Here is a 19201-nt window from a genome sequence, read left to right on the forward strand (position 1 = left end):
TTTTTGAGCATTTCTGACAGACAAACTAGCAGAAAACCAGCTGATCAACAAATTATAAATTAAAATGTATCCTGTTCATACTGTCATTTCACCTCAGAGTTTGAATTTAAAAGTGAAGCCAATGATATACTTTTTAGGTAGACGCATTTCAACTGGCACTTTTTTAAAACCCTCTCTCCAAAACCAATGCTGTATTGATAAATGTACCCCACAAATATTACACATATTTTTGAATATTGTGAAATCTTACAGTATGAGAATTGCTGGCTGTTCTCAACCAAGAATTTCCTCATCCTTCAGAAATGTTGAAAAAAAAAATTAAGCTTCATTTAAAGACTCTGTCAATTTATTTAAACTTAAAACTCCCACCAGGATGTCTGCCTTGCTTTAAGGTCTAATGCCTAGCAGTATCTATAACATCATCTAAATAAACCAGAATTATGCTTTGCATCTGTATCTGTAAATAGAATTATTTATGCAAATCACAAATATTAGTTTGAATATAGGCCTATATATTTTTTTTTACCTCAAGTTTTTTTTGTACCTTACATAAATTGCCATTTTGTCATTCCTTAAAATGTTATCCATTTACATCAGCTTTGGCTGCTCACACTGAACAATATTGTTCTAGGTTTTTTTTGTAGTTTGAGCTTGTACATTTTTGTTTTGATTGCTGATCAGTGAACTAGTCTTTATTGTAAAAGACTACTTCACAATAAGGCATTAGGGCAATAAAGAAGCCTAAAATATCATACAAGATACTGGGATTTTGGCAGTTTAATCATTTTTCTAGCGTCTCTTTGCTGAGTCATTGTTAGGCCATCACTAGGAAAATGAAGGGGAAAAAACTGCACTAGGAATGTTTCAGTTCCAGAAAACAAATAGACAAATTAGGCTATCTCAACTACATGTAAAAAAAGAAAATACTTTTCAAGGCCTAAATTAATTTTTCACCTCATTGTTTGTGATAAGTCTGTTCTCAGACTAGACAACACCATGAACAATCGTTAGTCTGAGACAAAGTGCTGTTCTTCTATGGTAAGAGAGCATGTTGGATTAATTAGAGCAGTACACAGAAAACAGAAAAGACAATTATATTTTTATGTAATCACACTAACTTTTTGAGTGGAAAATTGTTGGTGGTGGGAGGGATTTGGGTTAGAATTCACATGCTCAGTTCTGGTTGATTCCCAGTGTATCCTGTTTACATGTAGCACTTAGTCTCACTCACAAGAACTGATTTCTGATAGAGCTTCATCTGGAACTTCAAGGTTTTCTCTCAACTACAAACTGTTAAAATGTCTTTGTTGCAATCATAAACTCAACTGTAGCTATGAAAACAGCTTTACTCCAATAGTCCATCCCTTGTAAACTCTTTGTAAACTAAGGAGTTTACAAGATTGCATCTGTTTTCTTAAATCATGGAGCACTGCAACATATGCATGATAGTATTCTCACAACTTGAGCCCAAAAAGGAGGTCTGATTTTGTCATTTACCGTATTTTTCAAACTATAAAATACGGGACTGTAGCCCAGTGTGGCTTTTCTATGGATTTTTCTTCAACCGCCACAGGACTCTTTAGCAGGAAGTGAATCGTTGGAAGTCAAAATTGGAAATCAAAGAAGAAAGTTCTGATTTTCATTTAGAACAAGCACATGCTAGCAGCAGGCACAACAGAGAAATTTCTTCAAACTCATACCCCCTCATCATGGAAACAACAAAGAGAAATTCATATGATGCAGCTTTTAAGTTGAGGGCTATCGATCTGGTAGTACAGGAGGGAAATAGAGCCACTGCACGTAAGCTGGGCATGAACAAATCCATGGTTTGGCGTTGGAGACGGAGGGCTGCGTCCTTAATAGCAGATTTATTAAGGATGCAGCCCTCTGCTGCATTCTTGTGAAAAACCAAGAGAACTGGAGATACCTGCGGCTTATAGCCTGGTGCGGCTTATAAATGTACCATTCCAGCTATTTTAAAAAGCTTTGTAGATGCGGCTTATAGTAAGATGCCCTCTGTAGTCCGGAAAATACGGTACATGTTTTAAAACAAGAAAAGACACAGAAAAACCTTAAGAACATAAATCTAAATTTTACCATTTTACCGTAAAAGTTACCAACACTAAATGACAGACTAACACTATTAAACAAAAGCAAAGTTTAATAGCTTTTACTTTGTTTTTTCACAGTTAGGCATGTGAATTGTTTAGGCTACAATCCACATGCCTAACTGAAATGTAGCTTAAACAGAAATAGTGAATGAGGGAGTAACTGAACATTTCAAATGCAGTCTATTCACAGCATGTCACTTTGCTGCTATTCTGTCCTAGGGGATAAAATTCAGTCAGGATTAAATTCAAATCATTTCAGTTTATGCTTGTGCAATACAGTCATTACTTTCAACTCTAGTTTCTATCTAAATATATAATAAAACAGTCAAATTCTGTCAATGATAAATTGCCATTTGGGGGATTGCGTTGTGAGGATCGAACGGGGGGGGGGGGAGGGGGGTGCGCGCGTTGTGAGGATCGAACGGGGGGTGCGCGCGTTGTGAGGATCGAACGGGGGGGGGGGGGGGGGGGGTGCAACGCGCATTTTTTAAGACGGGGTGCCGGCTTGCTGCGGGCCGGTTCTAATAATAAATCAAGATCATCCCAGGGGCCGTAGAAAATATTCACGCGGGCCGGATGTGGCCCGCGGGCCTTGACTCTGACATATGTGTGCTAGATAGTGCAGCTTCAGATTTAGGAGGATCAGTGTAGTTTTTGTGCTGGTTGTGAAACACTGCAGCCGCTCTACACCCTCAGCAGGATCAGGGATGCATAGGAGTTCGCCCAAGCTTTATGTGCTTTTTTTTTTTACATGTAATCTTGATTGCAAGTCAGACTTGTTTTAGGGGAGAGCTGGACTCTGCCAAGGATGCCCTTTGTCACTGATTCTGTTCTTAATGTTTGTGGACAGAAATTCCAGGCACAGGCAAAATGTTGAGGGGTGGCCTCTTCTTTATGCAGATAATGTAATTCATTCAGTTTCATCAGACCATGCGCTCTAGCTTTCACAGAAGCCTTTCTGCTAACCTCTGGATTTACTGGTCAATCTATGTTCCTACCTTCATCTATGATCATAAGCTTTTGGTAGTGATTGACTACAAGCAGCTGAAATGAGTTTCCTCAGGAGGGTGTACGGGCTCTCCGTTATAGATGGAGTGAAAAGTTCAGTCATCCGGGAAAGACTCAGAATAGAGCCTCTGCTCCTTCACGTCAAGAGGGTCCAGTTGAGGTGGCTTGGGCATCTAGTTTGGATGCCTCCCATTAACGTGCCTCCTGGCACGTTTCATCGGGAGAAGCTCCAGAGGAAGACCCAGAACATGCTCGGTGGACAATGTATCTCTGCTTGCCTGGGAACGCCTTGGGGTTCCTCCGAAGGAGCTGGGAGAGGGAAGTCTTTACCTCCATACTTAGACTGCTATCTCCGTGACTCCGGATAAGTGGAAGAAAATGGATGGTTGATGATAAAAATCTACTAATGTTTTGGGTCAGTTTTATCAGCGGTCATTTATTTATCTAGTAATTATGCTGTGCTTATATGCCACAATCTATACAGTGAAGTAGCATAAATAACCTCTATGATCTCATCCCATATTACAACAGAAAATTGTAAACTTCATCAGTTAGTTTAAAAAAAACGGTTATTTAGATGTGGGGTTTTCCACATTAAGTCTATTCAAGGAGACGTATTCAAACAGTTACTATATCAAAAAGCAAATTTCATCTTAAATATTCTTTTGACATGTTTCCAATTTAAAAGACTTTTGCATTTTGCTTTCTAGAATAATAGAAAACATAATTATTTTCTAAAAAAAATTACCTTAAAATTAAATTTATTCATAGTGCTTATAAATAGTTTTTTTTTCCTTATTATTTAGTACAACTTCAGTAAGTCTTCTCATCCTCCACACAATCATTTTACTGTTGCTAGGATACTGGAAAATCCCTCCAGGTGGCTGTAATGCAGCACGAATCAGAGCAAATGGACTGTATAATAGAAAGTATCCAACTTCTAATGGAGCTGCTGTTCAGTGTGAGCTCCATGATGAAACTCCTGAAGCAGCTGAGATGTTATAACATATCGCTGTATGTTTTTAGCCTCTGAATGTTTGAGTCATTAGACTTTGATATCTAATCCCCGCTCCAGGTGAGAATATCTCTTCAGTGACATCACTCTTCGTTCATGGGTGTGTTCATGTGTTTGCGTGTGTGTGCTTCTCTCCACAGTCGGAATCTCCTGTCCAGTTTGCCCCCGTCCGTGTTCCAGCTCCCCCTACTGCGAGTGCTCATTATCAGCAACAACAAGCTGTCTTCACTGCCCTCCTCCATCTACTCACTCACACACCTTCGACAGCTGGTATGAGACACACACATTTTGATCCCTCAGAATCTCTGCCCCCGAATCCTATTGCTCGAGTAAATACATGTGTGTGCAGATTAAATAATCTGGTGGGCTGTTATTCTTGACTTCAATGGCTTAATAAAGCCCAGTGTACAGTTGTAACTCAGTAAATTAGAATATCATTAAGTTGATTTATGTCTGTAATTAAATTGAACAGTCAAACTCGTATAGATTCCTACACAGTGATGTAAAATCCAAGGTTCTGTCTCAGAAAACTTAAATTAGGCTAACTTAAGTAAAGTTAGTTTTATTATATTACGTTTGACTGGTGTAAATTTAGACAATGTCACACTGCGTTGCTGTTGACTGTAATTAAAAAAAATTAAATAATGTGAGACTGCATCGATTCCCACACACACAAAAAAGAAGAGTGCAGTGGGAAAGAGCCAAACATAACTTCCGAAGGACTCGCATTTCTGCTCTCAACATTTTTCTCCAGAAAACTTTGAGTCATGAGCAAAATTGATGAAGGATGTAACAGGTGATTGTTACCCCGGCAAGCTAAAAACAAATGCCGTGTAGGTACTAAGTACCTAAACCCTGGCACTGGCTAGCAAGAGAAAAACACTGGGAGAAACATCAGAAAGGCAGAGGCAGAGGCAGAGGCAGAAGCTCCTTTAAACAATAAAGAAGCTATTGCCTCTGCCACTAGTTTTTGTCAACAACTTAGGCGGAAGTGAGAGCCCTGTGTAACGCAAATAATAACCCGGCCGGAACATGGTGCGCTAACTAATAAAACATAATTTAACAAGGCTTCGAGGCTCAAAGCCTTGTTACCGAATGTGAAATCACAGACCCGACACTGGACCAAAGACTAGAAGCCTTAACAGGTGTTACCGGACTGAAGTCCGGACCTGAAACAGAGAATGTCAACTATCTACCGGATCACACAGTCCGACCACATGTCATTCATTGTTTCATTTATGAAGCTGAATGCAGCAGCAGCAGCAGCGCAAACACCAGCTTCTCCAGCCAACTCTTTCAACTTCTTTCATTTGATCCTCCTCATCTTCATTATCTCTTGTGTTTTCTCCATTCTCTTCAATTTCAATGTGCTGTGGTACAAATTGAAAAGGCTTAACAACATTGCTCATGGCTGGAGGGAGCTAGTGCAATCAGACCTAACATATGTCATTTATCCAGCATGCATTACAGGGTTGACAACATGGGGACATCCATGTGACAGTATTTTATGTAATTTTTTACAAAACCAAACATTACAGTATCTTTACTGCATTGTTCTTGCATCTAAAACTATTTTTTCTCAAATAAAGTCTATTGTTACAACTAATGGTGGATCCCTTTAAAACAAGCTTATGATGGTCACATTTGAAAGTAAAGTCCATTGAAAGAAATACCTAAAATGGACAATGATGAGTAAGAATATTTGTATGCTAAACTAAATAATCTTAGGTTAGAACAGAGGTGGGCAATCCTGGTCCTGGAGGGCTGGTGTCCTGCAAATCTTAGATGTCTCCCTGGTCCAACACACTTGAATCCAACAGCTGAATCACCTCCTAAGTGCAGTCAAGTTCTCCAGAGTCCTGCTAATGACCTCATTATTTGACTCAGGTGTGTTGAAGTAGAGACACATCTAAAAGTTACAGGAGACCGGCCCTCGAGGCCTGGAGTTGTCCACCTCAGGTAGAAAATGCAAATATTTATGGTATTAAATCCTAGAGTTTTTCTCAAAACTCTAGGATTTGGCATCACCTGCAACAGCATTTACAGTACATGAAACCTCTATGAGGGTTCATTTTGGAGACTATTTTGAGTGAAAGCTGGTGTGTGTGATCTGTTCCGAGATGCAGATATTTAAAGGTGCACAACCTGGCACTGTGATAGCATGCCAGTGTACAGAAAGTGCCTCAACTATAAACCTGCTAGGCTTTTTATACAGTGGGATAAACCCTGGGATAAAATTATTAAATGTTATAAAATTTGTGATATTTGACTATTTTCTTCTTCTTTATTGCATTCAGGATGTCAGCTGTAATGAGCTGCAGAGCTTACCAGCAGAACTTGGTCAACTGGAGACTCTGAGGGACTTGAACTTGAGGAGGAACCAGCTCACCACTTTGCCTCAAGGTACACCCACACATGCATACACACAAATTCCAAATAATGGACACTTTGAGTTTCGCTTGAATATACCAGTGGCTGTAGAAGGTGATAAAAGTTTGCTGATCCACCTGCATCCTGTTTATAGTCTTGGGTTCCTCTCTTAGAGGGAAGACAGGAAGTGAGGAGTGATGGCCTGTTTCTTCTCCAAAACTTGAATTGCAAGACAGTGCCTTTTTTTTCATTTTAATTACACTACAAATGTAGAACTTATTGATCTAGTTCAAGCTTAATGGAGGTCTGATGGATCATGTACAATTAAAACCTTGCAGAGATGAAAAGGAAATAGGTTTTTACAGTGAACTGAAACAACTTAGATAATGTGGCCACTTTCAGATCTATTTGGTAACTGAACTGATTCAAGTGGGACTACTAATTCACTAACTGAATTTTCTCAGGTTTTAGATATAGTGCCAAAGCAGAACCTGATAGTAGCCTTGCATTTCAATTAATGAAGGAGGTAGATGTATAAAGATCCTGAAACCAAATTGCCTGCCGTCTGACTTTTTCCTTCTCTGAATCTCATCCAGAAATATCTGAACTTCCACTCGTTCGACTCGATGTGTCCTGCAACCGAATTTCCCGCATTCCTCTGTGTTTCCGTCACCTCCGACATCTGCAGACCATCTCACTGGACAGCAATCCTTTGCAAATGCCACCAGCACAAATCTGCTCCAAAGGCAAATATCACATCTTCAAGTACCTGAACATGGAGGCCTGTAAGAGCCATGAGGAGGAGCTAGAGAAGCACCTCAACATGAGGCCGACTGGATTTAAAAGCAGGTGAGGACTACCGAACAGAGACCTCATGTATATTCTTATGGTAGAAGTGCAGTGTATTGGCTAAGTAGTCATGCCTCTCAGACCTTTCCACATTATGTCCCAACACATAATGTCATAGTTTTTTCACATCTAGAAGGAGACATTTTTGTACATTTCGCTTTGTAACATAGCTCAGGCTCAGTCAGCCTGAGCTTTTAGGTCTGGCTTGGACAGCCAGACCAAAAACTTCCTGAAAAACTCTATTTAGGAAGACTTTAGTTCAAAGGGAATTTGCTTTGATTTAAACCATTCCATAGCGTGTTTAGGGTCACTACCCCAGTCTCCGATTTTCTGTGTCATCTGACAGTTTTTTTTCCAAGATGCACCTGGATCTATAGCTTCATCTGTCTTCCCATCAAATCTTTCCTTGCAGAAGAAAAGCATGTCCATTACATAATACTGCCATGACCAAGTTTCACAATGTGGATGATATCTTCATATTGACAGTGAGGTTACTGTCATGGGTTTGATTCCTGACCCTGGGCCATTTCCTGCATGTCTTCCTCTTCTTCTATCTAGCTTCCTGCCAAACCAAATAAAGACAACTAGTTGCATTAAATCTTTTAAAAAGGATGTTGAAACATGTGGGTATGAGATAAAATATAAAAAAGTAATAGAACTATGTAGGGCTGGACAATAAATCAACAACAGTATATATCTTGATAGACACGTGATCAACATCAGTAGATAATATATATGATTGAATATTCAGAATCAGAATTCCATTTGCCATTGTACAAGAAAGAAAGCACAACAAAAAAATAGCAACTCTTGAAAGCAAGTAAAAAAATAAATAAATGGTCTGAACGATGGTCTGAATGTCTGGTTTACACCTCCTAAAGTCAACAATCAGATCCTTCAACCTGAAGGTGCTCAAACACAGGTTGCTGTTGGTGTACCAGTCACCAACAACAACCTGTTGTGATACCACAATGGTAATGGTGGTATTGTTCAGGTGGGTGGGACTCATTTGTTGTTCCAAGTGTGTCAGTGTGGATTGCAGAGCAATAGCGATAGCATCCTCCGTATACTTGTTGGTTATGTATGCAAACTGGTGGGGATGAATGTGGTTTCGCAAAGCGCTTCATGATGATGGGGGTTAGTGCCACTGGCCAGTAGTCATTGAGACTGCTAATGTTGTTCTTTTTTGGCAGAGGGATGATGGTTACGGACTTTAAGCAAGGTGGGATGGAGCCACTTAGGTGAGGGACTGATTAAAGATGCTGGTAAAAACCCCAGCAGCTGATCTGCACAGTCTCTCAGCACTCTCCCTGTCACACTGTCAAGTCCAGCAGCTTTCTGGAGGTTCCCTGCCCTCGGAGTCCTCCACATTTCTTGTACAGTGAGGGTTTAGCAGTGGAGGGATGCTGGCTGCAATAGGGGCACTGCTGGTAAATCAGCCTCATAATGGGTGAAGAAATGATTGAGCTCCTCTGTCAGTGAAACCTCCCCAGATATTTTGGCATTGTTGCTGGATTTGAAGTTGGTGATGTAGTTCTAATTTAAAAATCAAACTGTCCAGTCTCCTCTCTATCTTTTCATCCTGATGCAGCTCTAAGGCTTGAAAGCAGTGAAGATGGACTGAAACCTAAAACTCTTCTCTCCAGTTAGTTTTGGCAACACATGCTAAAGCTGCAGTTGCAGCACACATGTTTTCGGTGGATACAGAGCTTGATGTAACTGCTCTACCTTTGCAAGAAGCCAGCTGCCTCCTGTGCTTCCAGCCTTCCTCTAAGCTAGGCTAACCTCAAGAATTTCTCAGCCTAATAAACAGATCAGTTGCTTTCCCTGCTTCCTTCCAACAAAATGGTAAACAGTTGGTGAAATGCCTTATAAAACACAGATATCAGGCTAATAGCAGAGAATTAAAAATCTGGCAAGAAATGTTGTTGGGTTTGACATCATGAGCCAAAGAAATAAGATATGGAATGTTTGTAATGTAATGTGAAATAGAATAATTGGGAGTTGATAAGATGTTGACATAGAAGGACAGTTATTGAAAGAGTTAAAAAAAGAATCAACAGAGGTACGACAAGGTTGATCCAATATTTAGTTAGATAAAATCCTTCTAGCTGTTTCCTGAACATTTCATGGAACAGAAACTAGAAGAGTTGATGGAGCCAAGGAGAAGGAAGTCTGACTCTGATATGGAGAATGCGATATAGTATTCCACTTCTTAACACACCATAGTCTTGTTACTTTGCATGCTTTTAATTGGCCTTAATATGTCATCTACATTTTCTCTTGCAGTCTGTCGGACCAGGAGCTATTCACGGGTCAGTTTGGTGGCCTGGACTCTGGTTTCAACAGCGTAGACAGTGGCAGCAAACGATGGTCTGGCAATGAGGTACAACTGTTATTTATACATCATGTCTGAACTACTGTAAGCTTCTGTATATCATAAAATTACACAAAGTTCAACAGTATCAATTTATAGATGCTTTAATTAGACACAGTCATACAAAGTGAAAGGTTAAAAAGAGCAATTATAAGATGTAAATAGATGATATCCAAAATTCTGTCATTCAGAAAGTATAACAACATGACATCATGCGACCATGCAATTGGGTTAAAGAAGCAGTATCATGTAAAATTGACTTTTTTGACTTTGACTTTTTTGTTATAGTGTTATTCTACGGAGCCCCCTAGGGGACATGGGGAATTTTTTTTCTTTTGCGTTACCTTAAAACTTTTAAATACTGTAAGACTTTCTTACGGGGTGGAGCTTTCTGATTTAATATAAGGTTATGTAAGGTTTTTCCATGAATGTTAATATCTCGTGAAATATATTAAGTTTTATATCTTTCTTTAGAATACAAAGGCACCACACACCTATGATATTAACAGAAACCTTCCGTAAGTAGGAAAGAAATATACATACTGTACATCCAAACTATATTTCTGAGTTATTATCGCGGCGTAATAAGTCATCTGACAGTTTTGATTGTGTCGCTGTTGTGTTGGTTGCTTGAATGGTTTAAAGAGCTGCTTTTATGTTCAGTTCCATCTCAACCTTAACAGACATAAAATGGATCACGGTGAATGAATCGATTTTCAATCAGTTTTTGCACCAAAGACTTCATAATAATAAACACGTTTTATTATTAAAAACACGACAAACTAATTATGGTAAAGGGCCGTATTGGGGTAACTCGGGGAATCTCATCTGTCCGTGTATCAATTAGCTCCAAACCACTTCTTTGTTCTGTCACATTTGTCGATTTATTCCATTTTGATTATTATGCTCCAAACTTTGCAAGGACTGACCAACCCGCTCTTAAGGTTGAGATGGAACTGAACATAAAAGCAGCTCTTTAAACCATTCAAGCAACCAACACAACAGCGACACAATCAAAACTGTCAGATGACTTATTACGCCACGATAATAACTCAGAAATATAGTTTGGATGTACAGTATTTATATTTCTTTCCTACTTACGGAAGGTTTCTGTTTGTATCATAGGTTTGTGGTGCATTTGTATCCTAAAGAAAGATATAAAACTTCAGATATTTCACAACGAGATATTAACATTCATGGAAAAACCTTACATAACCTTATATTAAATCAGAAAGTACGGCGGCCACCGTAAGAAAGTCTTACAGTATTCAATTATGCCGCACAACTGATCAGTACAGTTTTGCGAGGGAGCATAAAGGTTTTTGCAGTAACGCAAAAGGTTTTTTATGAGGTAAAAAAGTTTTTTGGCGAGGGAACGCAGTTTTTTGAGGAACGCAAAGGTTTTATGCGAGTTTTTAAAGGTTTTAAAGGTTTTATCAAAACCATACCTGGTATGCAGTCATATTTGATATATGTATGATTTTTATAAAAACTGAATCAACATAGCTACTTGGTTGTGCTATAAAATGGCACTAAAGTAATATGTTACTTTAACCTTAAGGGTTGTTTTACCAGCTTGTCACCACTAAGGTCTGGCGCTGTGCTGAAGTAATTTTAAACTATCTAAGAACCAGATCATGTTTTGAGTCATGATTTTGGAGTAGTGTTGTCATGACAACACCACTCCAAAATCCAGTTGTTCCTAAGCTGAAACAGTGATTCTGTGACATGCCTATGTTTCTTATGTTCTCAGTCAGCAGATGACTTCTCCGAGCGTTCTCTTCAGATGGCAGAGGTCAACCAGAAGCAGAGACACCTTGAGGAGCAGTATGAAGAAGATGATGAGTCCCTGGAGGCTAACAATGGTGGGAAATCCTGGAACCTAAAGTGCTTGTGAAGCTGACTAAAGATGTTCTTTAGAAATATATTTATTTTATTTGCTCTTGTTCATATATATTTGCATTGAGAAAAAATAGCTGTGGGAAGACCAATCATTTCTCAAAACCTGTCTTGATGACATTTTGTAAAAGCAAAAATGGATATGGACAAAGATAGACAACTGTATGTTTATCACATTTTCAGCGCCCATCACTGAAATCAAATGGAAAACAAGTTCAATAAGCCAGCAAAGTTTTAGACTTTGTTTTTCTTCCTCCCAGTGAATGGAACGGCTGAGCAGGTCAGCTTCATCAGCAGCAGTGTGACAAAGGAGATCCGGATAGATCCACCGACACCTCCCCTTGTTATCTCTCATTCGGTACTGTCAGACACACACTGATCAGTTACTGCTGTTTTGCATGTTGGGTCTGGCGAAAAATGGGAAAAAATACAATTATGAAAAAATATTTGTATTTCCTACTTCTGTGTCCTATCCCACTATCTAAATTTGTTGTTCTTTCTTGTTATCCTTCATTAAATCCTTTCTTGGCTCCAACTTTTTCATGTCTCTACTTTTTCCCTTGAATTCTTCCTTTCTTGAACTCTTATTTCTCTATCTGTTTTTGTCTTTTCTGTGTCTCCTCTGTCCATCCCATCTTTGGAAACTTTTCTGTCATCATGTTTGATTAGCAGAGAGTCTCTTGTGTTCTAGGAGCAGGATTCAACTTTTCCATCCCAAAACCAGGACACAACATGTAGGTGAGTTTTTCAAAAACATTTCCAAATCTCTCTTAGTCCTTAGCAGTGTAGCGTTTTATATTTTAGTGCTCAGGAGCCAATAAGTATCCAACAGCAGCCAGTAAGTATCCAACATCAGCCAACTTTCCCAAATATTAAAGATATCATTTTACTGGAAGAACGCTGGATGTTCATGATGAAGTCTACCAGTGCATCAAGAAGACAATATTTCACCCATTCATCGTTTTTCTTAGGCTCACTCACAGTGGCTTTTTAGATAGCGGTGAAGAATCAGTTGTTGATTTACCCTCTCTGGGCTTTCTTAGTTTCATGTAGGTTAATTCTTTGCGATTCTTTCTTTGCCTTTCTGGGATTTCTGGAACAGTAAGATTTAAATAAAAGTTAAAATTTCATACAGAGGCCTAAAGAAGTCCTACACTGTAATCCAGTGTTTAAAGCATTATAACTGTCACTTTGCTTACTGGGTCAAAGGTTCCTGAATTAGCTTTTAACAAGACACCGTCTTCTATTCTGCAGTGTATAATATTTACCATTCCCACATTTCAACCTCTGCTGCTAAAAGAGCCCAGTGTCAGCATATTGACTTACCCTGAACAGACTACAGATGGTGAGACATGCAGAAATACAGTGGCCTATAAAGGCACTGAGCAGAATTGTGTAGTCTGTTTTTAGTTTGTGATTTGGGATCTTTGACATTAGAAGATCTAAATATTTCTGTCCAGCCTTCCTGCTGTGATGGGTTACTTGTCATTTTTAGGAGCCGTATGAATGAGCAGTCACTGTAAAGTTGGACTTTGCAACATATGGAGTTGACATTTGAATCTTCTGTAATTATAAGCAGCAGTTTCTGTATGCATCCCCAAAGGGAAAGTAGGCCTTTACTTTAACTAGTCATTTCCAGAGACAGCATATCCCAGAACAGGGAGGTTGACGACTCATTTGCTGTGATATATTAAGCTTTCCTAAAATCTGCTGGAAGGGCTGCTTTCTCTCGCTTTCTTGTAACTAGAGTGAACTGCAGACTTATCAGGACATGCTGTAGAACACAGACTACATGATCACTGCTCAGTCAGCTGATCAAACTGAAACTGGTTGATTTCTCTGTTCGTCTTTACTGAAGACCTCAGTATTTCTGTGGCTGCTTTTACAGCACTGGATGGTTCACAGGGTAGCAAAATGGCTGTGATGGGTTTGATTGGTTTGACACTGCACAGAATTAAACCAACCAAACCCTTTGAGCAACCTGTTCCACTTTTTACCTCTGGTGGCACTGCTCCAAGAACCACTGAAAGGAACCAACATAAAAACCTCTGAAGAAGACACTGAACGTAACTTATTTCTTCATCAAAATAAACAAAAATGAAGTGGAGTCAGATTTTAGCAGTTGTAGGATTTCTCTATTGCTTTTGTCAAAAAAACCACAAAAAAGTCCTGCTAGCGCTGGACTTGTTTACTTTGGTTATATTTACCCAGAATGCTCTGCTATAGTCCTCTTTCTGCTTTTGGAATGGTCTCCAGGCTACATTTGAAGCACTGCACCTGACTGCTTCAACAATTAACCCTGAACTAATTATAAATCTATTCCACTGAGATAACTGTGGAATCTTTAGGTTGCTAGAGAGTTCACTCATTGGTTTTGTTGCCAGGAGAGGTGCAGGTTTCTGTTGGCTAACAGAGACATAAAGTGGTTGTAATTCTATTCTGTTTTAATATCCTGATTTGCCTTCAGCTCCATCTGTCAGAGGTATCAAATCTCTTCCTTCAGTTGTATTGATGCTCAGTCTCCCTACAAACCTGCTGTCACCTCATGAATATGTGACACACATACCAGGCTTTTAATGTTCTATAGGTTTGTTATGAATTGGCTGCAGAGCTTCCAGCAGTCAGACTGGGTCACCAGGGAACACAAGCCATGCATCCTGCAGGCTGAACTAACGGATGTTCCACATTTTGGCCTCCAACACTTCCTCTGGGACTTCTAAAAATAGGACACTAGAGTCTAGAACAGAGTCAGAGAACTGTGAAACAAGACTGGAGTTTTTGAAGGGAAAACAGCGAGATTGCTGGTTTCCGAGGTCATCACAACTAATAAAAAGCTTAAGCTGAATCTATCAGGAGTTTGTGATGAGAACAGATGGAGATATGAGTTCTAAGTTGTTATAGTGAGGTTAATGTCCAACATTCAGGTATACCAAAAAACTCATTGATGTCTTGTTTCATTCAGGATGGTTTAAGGAAATCTATTCACTCCCTTCGAACGTTTTTTTTTAATTTTTTTTAATATATTTTATTGCATAACTACTGACCTTAATGTATTTCATGTACACAAAGTACACAAGCTTTTGATATTTTGGTAACACTTTATTTGATGGGGTGTGCATAAAACTGACATGACATTGTTGTAAACATGACAACACCTGCCATGTAGGAGTTTTCATGAATGTTTAGAACTGTTGTCATGAAGTGTCATTCGGTTAATAATGACACTTTTAATGCACGTTAAAAGGAGGTTTGTTAGAGAACAAACAGCATCATGGTGTGGGGATTCTTTTCTCCAGTAAGGACTGAGGAACTTCTCCGATTTAATGATGGATGGAGCTAAATCAGGACACTCATGGCGGAAAACCTGTTGGAGGTGGGGTTCATATTCCAGCAGGACAACCTCCCCAAACACACAGTCAGAGATATAATGGAATAGTTTAGATTAAAGCATAACCATCTGTTAGAAAGGCATAGTCAAAGTATAAACAAAAATTTAACAGGGAATCGGCTAAAAATAGGTTGAAAACCAATTTTTTGACATGTTCTATCCAGTCTGAGTTATTAAAAACCACAATGGTGGGGTGCTGTGGGGTCTGGGGTTAAACTGAACCCACATAATATAATGCACATAATAATAATAATAATAATAATAATAATAATAATAATAATAATAATAATAATAATATTTTTGATTAAAAAGGAAACTGTGACTGGTGTGACTGCCGTTATTCTGTTAGTTAACCTGTGTTAAACCAGTTCCTTGTCTCTCAGGTCAAGTCCCCAGACAGAAGGGAACTGCTCCTCCTCGTCCCCTGTGCCCCCCTCCAGCCCCACCCTTGAGGAGAGGAGGAGGCCTGGAACCCTGTTCATCTGGCAGGAGCGGGAGCGGCTCCAGCAGCAGAGGGAGAAGGCCAAGTAATTCCCCTGTGCTTCATTAATAATGGAGAAACCTGGACTCAGAAATGTTTGAGGGGTTTCTGTTGTCAACATGATTTTTGCATTCAGGAAAAGTTTGAACGATGTTCTAACAAAAGAAGAAATGAGACCAATGAATGTGTTGTGAACATGTCCCGTCCATATCAGTGTGTTTCCTTCAGTCAGTTGTAGCTGCACTCTCTTTGTCTCTCCCGCTCATATTCATCTGAACACGCTCAATTCCAACCTCTTTATTTTGCAGTTTGCTGAAGTCATCCGCTAAACCCGGAAGTCATGTGGCCTCTACGCCACAGACAGGAAGCAGCTCATGGTGGGTTGGTTCTGAGCAGAGCAGCAGCAGTGACCCACATCTTTTAGTTCTTCTCCTTGTACTCCACTCATGTAGTTCCTCAGCTCTTGTCAAAATAAGACAGTAGAAAGCATGAGGGTGTGGGAAAAGCTTTCCTCTGTGAATTAATCACGGTGTATGTCTCCCTCCAGTGGTGGCTCACCAGAAAATGGAAACGCCCACTCTGGCCTGCGTCAGCGATGTGCAGTGAGTCCCATCCCTGTACTAAGAGAGTAGAAGGTCGCTCTGCTGCTACTGAAGCGTTTGTTTGTTTCAGAGTGCTGACCAGATGAGCACCGGGTCTCCATCAGTTCTGCATCGCTCCAGCAGCAGAACAGGTACAGCTGAACCACCTCAACATGAACTTGAGCTGTGTTCACAATGCAAATATTTCAGCTGGAGTAATCAGAGCATTTTATAACCTCAATGGGAACAGGACCAACACAGTTGAGGTGTTTACTTTAGCTCCACCCACTCATGGGAGAAATTCACATTGCCTCATACTCACCTCAGCATTCTGAGGACCTTGTAGATATCTAGGAAGTTTTAACAATTTTTTCTTCATCTCCATGTAAAATAAGAAATAGTGTCAGATGTTTTTTTGAAACCATAAGCATATCATTATATTATTAGCCATTAATGACTGGATAGCAGAATTTGGATTGGGTGAAGCTAAAACTATATTACAGACAAAGCTGTTTTCATCTTGAATACAAAATGTTTATTTATTTATTTTTCTTTTACAGTTTTGGCTTAATTACTGCTCTGAGTTTTGTTCTTTTAGTAAATGGTCGTTTATGTTCCAGTTAATGATTAATCGATTACTAAACTAATTGATGTGTATTTCAGTTTAATTAAACATTATTAATCCAGTTAATCATTTCATCCCTAACCTAGTTCTAGTTCCTTCGTCACTTTATATTGAGAATTTTAATATTAATATGAATTCTAGGGATTTTAAAAGTAATGAGACCAGGGGATCTTGTGCCATTTGCAACCTGGCAAATGGCACAAGTTTTACTACCTCTCCAAGGAGAGGTAGTAAAACTCTCCTAATCTCTTAGTTGACATGAGTGTATGTTAAAGCTGGGTCATTGATAAATCTGGTCTTATTAATGCTGCTGTACAGAACTTTTATAAAGAAAATTTGTTTTCTTACATGTTAAAACTGTCACTATTTCATGACAGTATGTATTGTGAGACAGATAATCTTTGAAAATCTCCATCTTCTGCCAGAACTGTTATTGCTTTTTGAAGAAATTCACCACTCCCAACCAGAGTCAGGCAGAGGCGCTCAGTGCTGGCTGCTAAATGTGCTAATGATGGAGAAACAGGACCAACATTATGTCGACCATAGCACATTATGTGGATTTTTTTCGTCATAATGCGACTTGTATCTGATATTTTCATTACAGTCTGAACAACATAGGTGGGATTCTTGAATGCAACCCAGGCCACTTGAGTATTTGATACTTATCCGATTCATATGTGACCTAACATCTTACCTGAACGACACTGATACTCAACAAATGTCACTATTTTGCGTCCTGATACGCACAAGCGGGAAGAAAAACAACAACTATGATGGACTGTAATGAGGATTAAGTTGTTAATATGCTGGCTCCGGTTGGACAATAACTTCAAATGTGTAAGCTATGCTCCAATGTGAGCATCCATGTTTACTTCCGCAAACACTGAGCATTACTTCTTTTTATGGCGGTTGGCAAAAGCTGATATTATTGCACCCTCTACTGTGCATGCAGGACACTTTCAGGTCATTTGCCAGTTCAGACAGGCAAACACATACAGGTTGCATATATTTGTAAGTGTGAAAGGCCATGGCAAAAAAAATCTGATTTGACAAATAGTTAGAATTGGGTCACTTCAGGCTGCATTGTGAACGCAGCCTGACTATTGTAGGAAAACAGTTTATCCACTGTCATCAGTGACTATGCTAACTAGCCTGAGCATTTGTTGCAGAATCTGCTGACAGGGAAAAGCTGTAGCAGTGAATGGAAGTAGAGGGGAGTGGAAGGGTGTGAGCAGCGCCACATAAGATTGTGATTGACAGCACTAAGACCAACCTCCTGACTCTGATTGACTGTTTCTAGTTAGCACTGGGAGAAGGCAGAGGAGCTAAATCTTTTCCAGATTATCTGCTTCATACAATGCTGTCTAGACATAATTTCAACAAATATGTAAAAAAGAAAAAATATATATAAAAGTTACATACTGCTTCTTTACAATATTTCTCTACTTCAGTTGTCAGAAATAATATTAACCTGAAATGTCAATCTTTAGACGACACACCATACAGTGCCGAGAAATAATTTTGTGATTCTGAGAAACAGAGTGCGCTATTTCTGAAGCTAAAACTGCTCAGGTGTGTGTTAACAATAAAAAAAAGATTTGAGCTCCAAGTTTAACTTTGAGCTATTTCAAAGTTATCTTGAGGTGGCTATCTCAACCCTGCTGCTACTTGAACACTACTAAAGTAGTCAACATAAAGCAGTTTCTTGTTAGAAGCTTAAAAAAATGCGAACTATACAGCGCTCGGTGGCAATTCTGCCACCAAGCTGAATTGTGGTCCATTCAGCTCGGTGGCAGGGAGGTAAATCACTGAGTTTGAAAGAAGGAATCCCAGAATTCAGCAGTGCTGCACGCAGTTCCCAAAGCATCAGTCAGTCAGTTAAACAGAGTGAAGATCAGCAGACACAGAGGATGTCTTTAGATGGCATTAGAGCTGTTATTTCAGTCTGATGACTTCCTCTTGCAGTCTGGGGGATTAACGTTTCTAGAACTGCTGATAGAGAGCAGTTTTCAGTTGAACTGAGCCTCCATGTCCAGGTACATCTGGAAAATGGGGAATAATGTGGAAAAATTCAGTGTTTCTTGTCACTCATGATGCAGCAGTGTCTGCAGATGGGGACATGTTGCCATGCTGTCCAACACATTTGAAACAATGACCTATGTGTTTGAATCAGATGTGCTGTCCTCTCCGAAGACCTCCTCTCCTCCTGGTCAGGCTCAGAAACCCAACAGTTTCCTGTTTCGCACGTCTTCTCGGAGCAACGTCAAACCCACAGGTAAACACACACGCACACCATCCCCAGCTCAGTTCCTTCTACAGCCCCATTAAACTCTTCTTGCTTTGCTTCTGGTTTAGGGACCACATTTACTCTGGGAGAGTCTGGCAGGAGTGAATCTCGCACCACTCTGCGTTCACCAAAGGAGGAGAGAAAAGACCTCACACAACTACGCAAGGTACGCCTACTGCAGCACCACTTCCTCTTCTTTGTCATGTCTTC

The 19201-nt window shown here is 39.6% G+C and overlaps 1 protein-coding gene across 3 annotated transcripts in view; it reads left to right on the forward strand.

Annotated features, from left to right (window-relative positions):
- The window catches only part of lrch4 (leucine-rich repeats and calponin homology (CH) domain containing 4), a 53720-nt gene that overhangs the window by 24111 nt on the left and 10408 nt on the right, over positions 1–19201 (forward strand). For 2 of the 3 annotated variants that reach the window (XM_044097809.1, XM_044097807.1), the window contains exons 3-15: positions 4275–4404; positions 6432–6537; positions 7101–7353; positions 9643–9739; positions 11484–11595; positions 11890–11987; positions 12321–12367; positions 15401–15544; positions 15807–15875; positions 16046–16100; positions 16171–16231; positions 18878–18979; positions 19060–19157. In XM_044097809.1, coding sequence (XP_043953744.1) covers positions 4275–4404; positions 6432–6537; positions 7101–7353; positions 9643–9739; positions 11484–11595; positions 11890–11987; positions 12321–12367; positions 15401–15544; positions 15807–15875; positions 16046–16100; positions 16171–16231; positions 18878–18979; positions 19060–19157 — 1372 coding nt within the window. The remainder of the gene's footprint in view (positions 1–4274; positions 4405–6431; positions 6538–7100; positions 7354–9642; positions 9740–11483; positions 11596–11889; positions 11988–12320; positions 12368–15400; positions 15545–15806; positions 15876–16045; positions 16101–16170; positions 16232–18877; positions 18980–19059; positions 19158–19201) is intronic. The other variant, XM_044097808.1, reaches the window with a different exon arrangement.

Source organism: Gambusia affinis, linkage group LG18 (assembly GCF_019740435.1).
Source record: "Gambusia affinis linkage group LG18, SWU_Gaff_1.0, whole genome shotgun sequence".
NCBI lineage: Eukaryota > Metazoa > Chordata > Actinopteri > Cyprinodontiformes > Poeciliidae > Gambusia > Gambusia affinis.